At 31.3% G+C, this 11727-nt stretch overlaps 1 protein-coding gene across 1 annotated transcript; it reads right to left on the minus strand.

The window, feature by feature from the left end:
- Positions 1-4777: 4777 nt before the first annotated feature.
- LOC122598524 (transmembrane emp24 domain-containing protein p24delta9-like) lies at positions 4778-10753 on the minus strand. Its single transcript, XM_043771117.1, has 4 exons — positions 10411-10753; positions 9292-9501; positions 5427-5503; positions 4778-5058 (listed from the first exon to the last, which is right to left on the minus strand). Exons 1-4 carry the CDS (start codon positions 10615-10617, stop codon positions 4914-4916), a joined length of 639 nt encoding a protein of 212 aa, XP_043627052.1. The 5' UTR covers positions 10618-10753; the 3' UTR covers positions 4778-4913.
- Between the last annotated feature and the right edge of the window lie 974 nt (positions 10754-11727).

Here is an 11727-nt window from a genome sequence, read left to right on the forward strand (position 1 = left end):
TTAAATATTTATGGTTAAAAAGTGTAAATTATTGATGGAAAACAAAAAAAAGTGTAAATTAATGAGACTTTTTATACAAATTAATATAAATACCAATATAATATATTTGGATAATGATTATTAGGATTTCTAATTTATAGTTAATCTAAATGATGACATAAGCGAGAGTCAATTTGATACAATTGAGCGATTTGATTGTTTAATAAGTCGTTAGTTCAACTGTCTTATAGTATATACTAGATATTAGACCCGTGTCCAACACTGGACACGGGATTTACGATATTATCAATATTAGATCTTCATACATTTAAGTCATAAAAGCTTATAATTTTGAAAAAGTACGGTTTTAAGTGTTATATTTTGCAAGTTATAGTACAATAATCATAGATTCGTCACTGTCATTATTAGCCTAGACATATTAATGAAATTGTTTGCTGTAGTCATCCCACAAGGCACATGCTATATATAATAATTTCTCCATTATAGAATATTTTGAAACCAAATGTACTCATTATGTGATATTATTATGAAAGATAATTAAGAATAAAAATATAAACATATTTGTGATCTTGTACTTGACATTTAGGTATATGGATTTAATCATGATGCGCATCCATAACACGCATAGGTTTATTTTCAATCACTTGTTCTATGATAATATGATAACAATTAGGATTGTTTTTATATTCCTTGATAACAATTAGGACTCTTGATTTGAGTGACAACTGTAACTTTAAACATTAAAAAGCAAAACTAATATACGAAAAATGAGAAAATTATGTACCTTTTTGATTGAGAGATAGAATGAATTTTGAATGGAGTTTATATTGATTTGGATTTAGGATTCAAGTAACCCTCTGTTGTAAATCGTGTTTGGTTCTATGATCGTCCCCTATCCTGTGAATCCTATTGTGTTTAAGACAATGATGTTGTATATCGTTATCTGTTATTATATTTGGGATATGTATCTAAAGCTAACATTGTATTTATATCTAATATTAAACTAAATATTAATATTTATAACTATAAAAATCTAATCTAATATTTGTTATTAAGTCATTAGGTTTTGAAATAATTTTTTGTAGAAAATATTTGATATGTTAAAAAAAATTTATTTAATTAAATGATTATAAATTTTAAAAAATTCTCTCAAGTTGACGGCTAAAAATAAATATAAATTAAGTATTCAGGGTTAAAAAGTATAAATTATTGATGGAAAACAAAAAAGTGTAAATAATGAGACTTTTTTTTACAAATTAATATAAATATTAATATAATAATATATTTGGATAATGATTATTAAGATTTTTAATTTGTAGTTTATCTAAATGATGACATCATCAAAAGTCAATTTGATGAAATCAAACGATGTGATTGGTTAATAAGTCATTAGTTCAACTGTCTTATAGTATATATAAAGATTAAGATTAAAATTAAAATTAAAATTATACAATTACTACTAAAATCTTAATATATTTAAAATAAATTTAATTTATTTTTACATAATTAATTATATATATATGATTAAACATATTATTGGATATATATTTGCTATTATTTTATTGGATAAATATTAGTTATTATTTTATCGGATATATATAAGCTATTATCATTTATTTATTATATTAAAACTATTAGGTAAAAAGTGTAAATTTGTGATGGAAAACAAAAAAGTATAAATTAAAGTCAAAATTGAAAAAAAAAGTCAACGGTTTTGACTTTAGACATATATGTATTTCATATGTCAAAGTTTTTAGTTAACATATATTGTGACACATTCTCAACAGCAAAACGTAATCACAATAAGTGAAACCACGCAATTCACGGATGTAACCTAATGTGGCTTTGCCATTAAATAAATATATAAATTGAAACAAACCCATCAACAACATTATATTAGGCGGTTAGAAATTCAACGTAATTATATTAGAATAATACAACTATTTTAATATTGACAGCTGAAGCCCCGCGTTGCGAGCCCAATTTTACTAGTTTGTATTATTGTGTATTGTATACAACATATTATTTGTCTTATTGTTGTAGAAGTAGCCAATTTTTAATGTGTATATATCGTTTTTTTGCTTTTTTATAAGTTTTTCCCTAGCTTTTTTCCATGATATTCCATACCTGTATTATTTGCTTTTTTATAAGAATTTTAGCCAATCTTTAGTTTTTTTTTTAAAACCAATATTTAGTAAATGATAGGCCACCGACGCGTTTGTACTGAATTAGGTCGGCGTCAATGGCCGATTATGTTGCCTTTCACCTCTTTTGTTGGAGATGGCCTTAGCATATACAATATTATTTGGATGTTAGTAAATCTTGAATTGTGTAGCAATATAAGGTTTTTGTTTCGTCCTATATATGTTGGAGGCAGATCTCTGAAAAATAGGCCTTTCAGGTCCTCCCAAGCTTTCGTCCGCCATTGTCAAAGATTCCCCATTGCTACCCCTCTTAAGAGTCCGAACCATGTAATGTGAACATCATGTCATCATTAGCTTGGTCAACCTTCATGACCAATTGCAACCTTTAGTCACATGTGATTCATACAAAGTTTCAAGACCCAGGAAATGTAAAGTTTGTAACCAAATGTTACTTGATGAATAGACACATAGTTGTGAATAATTGCCATGAAAGATATAAGTAACATGGATAAAAAAAATAAAAATAATGGTATGAGTACAAGTAGTAATCAAATGTAAATAAACATTAAAAAAATATACATATGTACATGAGAATATGCGTACGTTAAGCTGAATTTCTTATCATATTTTGTGAGACATGAGAATATGAGATTTATATTTTTGTTCATCACTCTTAACATCTGTAATTTGTATACTCATATCATAAGATCATTAATATAACTTTTTGGTTATGCTAGATCTCTCAAGATACGCAAGTAATTTACATCTTTCATAAATATGTAAAATTATAGAATAAATTGATTGTGCAGAATGCTTATATGCTTAATCATATGAATTAACATCAATAATCATCTCTAAATATATATAAAACAAAAACCTTAATTCATAATAGTATTAGATGAAGTTGAATTTTTAATTAGAATCATTAGATCTTATTTAACTTTTTTAAATTTTATTTTATTTTAAAAAATTTAAATTATTATTGTTTTTTTATTTAAGTTTATAGACATTAATAATAACTAATATGTTTAATGACATAGTTATAGAAACTAATATTTTTATATTTTACCTCATTTGTTGTCTATAAATTTAATTTTTAATGTTTTTGCAATAAAACTTTCTTTTCTAATGTAATACGCTTTTTATTAAAATATATTTTTGTATAGGATTTTAATGATATAACGAATAAAATTTGGTTATTAGGAATTTATATAGGATTTGTATCATATATTATTTTTATTAAATCAATATTTTGAAAATCGGGCCGGATGTCAAACCGGTCTTCTTAATAAATAACTAAAAAGCAAATATGAAATCTATAGTAAGTTATTACACTTATATAACAGATCAATAATTGTATGAAAATTGTAATGATAGTGCATAATTTAAATTAAATTAACGCAACATGCGATATATAGATTGGTAAGTAAAATTGCTTAGTAATTTTAGTGTATAACTAAATTATTTGAACAAATGTGAAAACACAAGTACAATGATAATGCAGATATATCCGGATGAATGAAAGACATCCAAAGAAACGAAAACCGTACTTAGCGAGACCTCTAATAGATAATGTAATTTATGTTTTTTAGTGGTTTAATTCTTACCTGATTAAATATTTAAGTTATAATATTATAAAAATTTAACATGTCATTAATTATATATGTATCCCGCATATTAAGCGGGCAATATTCTAGTACAAATTTCAAACCTCAAACCATAATTATAGAAAAAAATTCAATATCTACCAGAGGCACAATTTTATTATTATTATTATTATTATTATTATTATTATTATTATTATTATTATTATTTATGAAGAAAAAAACATTTCCTTTGATAAATATAATTCGTATAATTTAAGCATTACTAGATACTGATATTGAATAAAGAAATTCAAAGGAATTAAGTGAAATACAGTAAAACTTATATTACATGATATAAGCGGATACTAAATCGACTCCTCTGTTATGGAATGCTCTAAAATACGGAGTAATGAAAAATGCATTGCATACCACAATGACAATTATTTTGCCAACAGAATTTAGTTTATATTATCATTGAAAAGATTGACTTATTTGATGTTGAACCTTGACATCATTAACATATTAATATACTCGTAATATAATATTCTCACTAGATTGGCCATCCCCACCTTAAGGATTGAAAAGTGGACATTTTAACGGGTCGTAAACTCTAGTTGTAACTTGTAAGACCAAGTTTTGCAAGTTAGGAAAAGCCAAGGGGGCCCATTTGTTTGGTTGGGAAGATGGCAGTTGACTAATAACAACTTTGCCATTATTAGGCCAAAATCACACATTCAACTAGGCTAAATATGAACCATTTTCCTTAGTATGAACACTCACTGATATCACGAACAATGTGATACATATAAGTGGGTAAGCAGATTGAGTTTTCCCATATAAATTACCTAGAGAGGACAAGTCATTTTGACTCAAATTTACGTCGCCCAAGTGTGATATCTCGTAGCCGTTTCCAAACTGGTCACCTTAGAAATTGTACCTAGCGGAACTCAACCTGAGACCTCTTGTAGAGATCTCAGGATGTTATCCACTAGACCACCTGGCGATGCAATGTAATAGTAATAAGAATCCTAATAACTAACATGAAGAAACATAAAGATCATAGTCACGTAAATTTTCTCAACTTTAAACATATGTCGTGTAATTTTTAATCCTAGTAACAGGCGCCGAGATGCTACTACAAATATGAAAGTCTACCAAGAGATAACTAAAGAGAAGATGGATATCAAATGAGCTTCTTCTTTTCAAAGAAGGATTTCAAGTGCCAAAGCTGCATACCGGCCACAGACAAGCATACAAAGAGCGAAAGAAAACTCAACCATGCCATTCTAGAGTTTGTGACTTTGTTAAGCTCTTGCATCTCCCGTTCCCTGTGATAGATATACGAATAATAAAGTTATGTTCTCATGCCATTGATAAAAAATAATAACATTTGACTAGGGAGAAAGTTGGGAGCCAATTTACATTACAGATTAGTTAAGTTCTGAAATAAGGAACGAAGGTCACTTTTAAATTAGCTCTAAATATGCATGGCAAGTATAACCATCATCAGTTCATCATGAGTAATGATACCACGTAATTTAGCTTAAAAATAAACTATTGCCGTTTTAATGATATACTGTAGTACAAGCTAGTTAACTCTATATAAAGCTTGAGCTTCTAATATACTTAGATAAGAGATGAACTACTTTGGCCCAGGAAGAAATGCAGCACGATTTTCTGAATATTATTCACTAACCTTTCTCTCAGATAAAACATCTCCTCATGGATGGAAGTGATGGTATCCGCCAGTTTCTTCAGCTCATATTCCATTGACTTGAAAACACAAAAAGTTTGTCAAAACACAACAATATATAATTACCTATATATACTACACGAATGTTTTCTAGTTTCTCATCATTAAGGGTATTATAAGATAAATGATCAATAACCAAAAACTTTTAGTGAACTATATCTATTCAATTTTGCACTTGCTTAGACACAAAGGGAGTAAACTTTATACTTGAATAAATTCATGAATAATATTGGTATGAGTTTAATTACTTTTAAGTTTTCTATTAAGCCATATATAGCTTTAAATGCAAAAACACTCGGCGTTTAAATATTTTTGATATGGTAAACCCAAAACCAGATTTACTATCTTCTTAAATACTTCAAGCTTAAGGAAAAAACCTACTCGCTTAATTCCCCAGAAATTTCAACATTCGACCTGATATATGGTTTAGAGAGAATGTTATAATATTTCATATAAATCTAAGCCGTGCTTTAATAGAGACGGCTAATGCAATATATCTAATGAAATATTGAAATTATCATGGAACATCCTGTAATAAACCTATAAGAGCACCCCTAATGGTCCATACCAATACTAACCAATACAGTGCCACATCAGCAAAACCTCTTTCCAATACATTTTCCTCAATTCACACCCAATACCCAATACATCCAATATTAACCAATACACTCCAACATATTTATTTTCAAACTTTTAATAAACAAAACCACAAATAGAATTTATAAAATAAACACAAATATTATATTAAATCCTAAAATACCATTTTATTAAAAAAACGAGTAGCGTACATAAAAAAAAAAACATTAAAATGCATTTAAAAAAAAAACAATCCTAATAATGACTTAAGCGCAACAAGATTTAAGGAAGACTCCAAATATGCTCGACGAGATCATGACGTAGAGAATGGTGGACGTGTCGGTCTCGAAGTTCCATGATGGTCCGGTCATGCACCTTTAGCCTCTCCTCGAATGTTTGCCGTGGTAAGTTACGTGGCTCGTTAATGAAATCCTCTTCGTAAGAGGTTATGGCACTTCCCGAATCCTCAACAATCATGTTATGCAATATAACACACGCATACATGGTTCGGCGAATCTTATTAACACTCATGGCTTTTGCCGGTGCCTGAAGTATCTCCCATCGACCTTGAAGAACTCCGAATGCCCGCTCAACATCTTTTCGAGCACTTTCTTGGTATTTCTTAAACTTCTTCCTTTTCTCGTCTTGCGGGCATGAGAACGACTTCACAAACATAGACCACTCTGGATAAATGCCATCAGCAAGGTAGTATGCCTTCTTATATTCGGTCTCGTTAACGGTAAATGAAGTGTCGGGAGCCGTATCCTCAATTATTTCCCTATATTTAATAAATAAATTATATTAAAAAGCGATAAATTATATTAAAAATACCTAAACAAATTTGATTGATTCAGGACGTTTATGTCGTTAGATCCTGCAGCGCCAAAATATGCATGCCATATCCATAAATCATAAGACGCAACCGCTTCAAGCATAATGGTTGGACGTCCTTTATTACCACGAGTTTATTGGCTTTGCCATGATTTTGGACAATTTTTCCATGGCCAATGCATACAATCGATGCTTCCTAACATCCCTGGAAACCCATGAAGTTCATCGTGTTTGCTTAGCAAACGTTGTATGTCATCAGGCGTGGGTCTTCGCAAATACTCGACTGCATAAAGCTCAAAAACACACTTACAAAAATCTTCTAGACATACTCTAGTTGTTTCCTCCCCCATATGCAAATATTCGTCAAGTGAGTCCGGAGATTTGCCATACGCCAGTTGTCGTATGGCAAATACACATTTATGGATGGTACTAAAACCAACCCTTCTTCTTGCATCGACAGGTAAGTCTTCCATTCGGGTAAAATGTCTTGGTTTTGGAGACAAAGAGTAGCTTTGTATACCGCGAATGATGCGCATGAACAAGCTCTTTCTCATTCTAAAACACCGCCTAAAATGGTGTGGCGCAAACGTTGAGTCTTCAATGAAATAATCTATCATGAGTCGGTCAGCAGTCCCATACCGATCTCTATAAACCGGTTCCCGAGTCAATTTCTGGGACGGTTCGGCCTCATCGAGCTCGATACAATCTTTGATGATAGCCATGAGCTCCTCATCACTGTCGTCATCGCTAAGCAATGGACCCGAGTATGTATGGATGCTCGATGAGAAAGACATGGTGATTTTTAGTTTGAAGAATGAATTGGATTTGGATTTGAAAGTGTTTGAGTTTTGGTTGAATGAAAGAAATAAGTGGGTTAAATAAGTGAATAAAAGGTGAAAAAGGTTGGGTTTTTTGAAAATTTTGATAAGTAGCCGTTACCTACCAAATCTGAATTGTAAAAAAAATTTTTTTTTTTTAGCAAACTAGCCGTTGAGGTAAATAAAAAAAAAACAAAAGCTTCAAACCTTCCGTAGTGGCCACCACGAACCGTCCAATACGGACCATATTCGATGAATACGAACGAATACTATATACGTAAGAGGTGCTCTAATGGGTGAACTCCAATACAGTGCCACATCAGCAAAACCTCTTTCCAATACATTTTCCTCAATTCACACCCAATACCTAATAAATTCCAATACACTCCAACATATTTATTTTCACTTTTAATTAATTAATTAATTAATAATAATAATAATAATAATAATAATAATAATAACTTTAAAACACTTTTGAAATACATATGAAACTATAGGGTTCAAAAATGAAATATATATAAAAGTATAAGGTTCAAAAGAAAAATTAATTAATAAATGTATAGATATTTAAATGGGTCTTCTTCAACCTCTCGATCGACTCCCACCGGAGTACTGCCGGAAAACGCACAGACACACACACGCATACACAAAACACACATACACACAGACATGTATGTATATATATATATATATATAAATCGATTTATTAAAAAAAAAAAGAAGAAATAAAGTCACTTGCCTCCTCCGTATTCCCCACCACGAACCGACCCAATACGCCCTCGAATACAGAGCAATACGGCCCACACCCAATGGTGTGGACCGTATTCGAAGTTCAATACGGTGCTAGTATTCATACATTAGGGGTGCTCTAAAGGACAAGGAATCATCCAAACTGTGAAATCATAATTTATAGCTCATTCAACCCGTTAAATATTGAATGAGCCGATTTGGGTTGTCTTTTATCTTAAATAACGTAAACTATTTTAGCTAAAATAGGAGCATGTCAGATGGGTTGAAGGTTGCCCAAACAACACTTGTTGTTGGCCATAGTACTATTCTATGGTAAATTATTGCAGTAATTGCACGTGTGCGATGTGTGAACAGGGAAGTAATTACAGTGGTATGCAAATTACCTCCCTCTCTTATGCATTCAACTTTCCAAATCATTTTACTCAAAAATTATTTAAAAGTTGGCATAAACTCCTCTTGTTAGCATAATTAACACATACAATATCTACAAAAAATGGTTGGAAGTGTTGGCGGTGATCCAACCCAACCTGGTTCATTACGACCCATAAATCTGCCTTAGACACCTAATCTGCCTGACATGCCCATCTTATCACCTTTATTCATGACATATTTATGTGTTGAAATTTCAAATTACTATCAGAACTATATATGAATCAACGGTAGACTTTATCTTTATAAATCAAGGATTCTTTGACTCTATTTAACCTCTCAGTTCATTTGCATATGCATAACATAACATCTCAATGATAAAATAGATAATAGAGCATAACACAAACACACGCTAGACATGCATAACATGGGATGTGATAAGAATGGTAGATAGATACACTTACATCTACTGAACCTTTCTTGGCAACATTGGACCAATCCTTAGCAGCCACACCAGACCTCCAATCGAACTCAATTGGTATCTTTAGCGATGGTTGGTGATCGATAGCGTTAAAGCAAGCCATATAATCTCCAGCCTCAACAGCCTGAAAAGCAAATTGCCCTGACTGTACATTTTCAGAAGAGTGATAGCTGTTTCCGTATGCCGAGGTCACCTGCATTACATACAAACAATAACCAATACAACAGTTTAATTAAACCATCTACCATACCAAAATCAAATAATCTAAAATTCCCAACAAGAAAAGACACACAAAATGATAATCCCAGGTTGTTGTTTAGGCAAATGTAATATCCAAACTACCAAAACTTTATTTTCCGGCAACCCCAACCGGCCCACGCCAGACCTTCCCTGTCCCACCACGTACAAATATATAACACCCTGCCTATCACGACCGCAATACTGTCCATTTTGCCCCACTGGTGTATACCTTTGTTCTTGGCAAAGACACGAGAACTTCCCACGGGGGTCATCCATCCTAGTATACTACTTCTCTCGAACAAACACACTTACTTACCGAATTCTGATGATCATATTCTAGTTGTGGGCGAGATGCATTGTGACTGGTAAGATTATAATTATGAACTGAGCATCTCTAATATCAACAAACCATATGGGATTGTCACAAGTTAAATTAAGCTTAACCCACAGCTGCTAAGATTTACGACACAACCAACTAATCCAACAAACTTAATTAATGCTAGATTAGGTTCTTCTCTTCACGCACCAGGGTTTAATCCTAAACGTATTTCTAAAACTCCCTCATCTCCGAACCCAAACCGGGTGTCAAAAAAATCCAAACTTTTTAACTTATAACAACTCCTTAAATACTTATAACTACAATCCAAATCATACTAATCATATTACATTCAATCTAGCAACATATATAAATAACAATATAACAACAACACATTTTAATCAATTTTTATCAAAAACCCACAAATAATACAACAAAAAAAAATCCTAAAACAAACCCAAGATTCAAGTACTATATGTGTGTGTGTCCATATATATATATATATATATATATATATATATATATATATACAGATAAAGATATAACCTTGAGGGTGATTTTATGAGATTCAGGCAAAGGGTGTCCTTCATCAGGATTAACAATGGAATAATGACCAACAGTCATTGAATTGCTTTTGATATCTTCTGCTATGCATTTAGTATGTCCTGATTCAAGCTCAAAACGTATAGATTCACTTGATGTTGATAAAACCCCTATTATTATTACAATCATCATCAAAACTGTAAACTTCATTGTGGATCGATCGATGTAAATAAAGATGGTGAATTTGAGTTGGGGTTTGGGTAAAAGTTTTGAAAGATTAAAGACCAAATTGATTGAATCAAGTTGTTAAGAGTCAATGAGATTTCAATTTTGTGTTTTTTTTAGGATTTTTGAGAATTTGGGGATGGAATGAAAGTTCGTGGAAAAGTGAAAATTATCTATGCTGCAACCTGCCATTCCCTTTTAACTAAGAACCTGAAATGATTATATTACCTTTTATATTTATTCACTAATTTAAACATTTTTACCTATATACCTATAATACCCTTAATAAAATAAACTACAACATAGATTTTCCAATCCTTAAATAACCATATTAACCTTTACCGCCGCACATCATCGCCACAATTGTCGCAGCCACACCTTTGTCGTTACCACCATTACCGCTGCATCGCGCGGGCACCCCGTCTCATGTGAAGTAAATAAGAAAGTCACGGTGTTCGCGATCAAAGAAAATTATCATGACTCGGTTCTTTCTTTTAATTATTCGGCTTGAGTTTGACTTAAGTTATTCGAGTTTGATACTCGTTTATGTTTTTTTCATGTTCATTTTCGCTTAAAGTAAAGTAAGTAAGTAACTTCCAATGTCATCTTTCACGGGTTTTAGGTCCCAATACCGTTTTAGACGGCGTATGGGGAAGATTGAGATGTAGACAGTCTTACCCCCACCAAAGGTAGAGATACTGCTTCCAGGTTCTACCAAAGGTAGAAAAGGACCTCCAGCCTTGCTGGGCATGAGGATCGAACCCATGATCTTTGTTTTCAGAGATAAAGGCTCAAACCACTGATCCAACCCAGTTGGTTTAAAGTACATATAAAATTATATATTTTCTTATTTAACGTCTACCTTATAATTTTATGATAAGTATACAACTATTTAATGCATTTTAACAAAAATTATTAAGGCTTCGTTTAGCAAAACCCATATTTTATTTTTAATGTTTCAAATCCATTAAAGCCATCTCATAATTTGAAACCTAGATCGAAAAATATAATCTATGAATAGAAATAAGCTGATCTTATAGCAAAACAAACTCATATATATTTTTTTTACGAGTTAAAACAAACTCATATATATTA

Source organism: Erigeron canadensis, chromosome 4 (genome assembly GCF_010389155.1).
Source record: "Erigeron canadensis isolate Cc75 chromosome 4, C_canadensis_v1, whole genome shotgun sequence".
NCBI lineage: Eukaryota > Viridiplantae > Streptophyta > Magnoliopsida > Asterales > Asteraceae > Erigeron > Erigeron canadensis.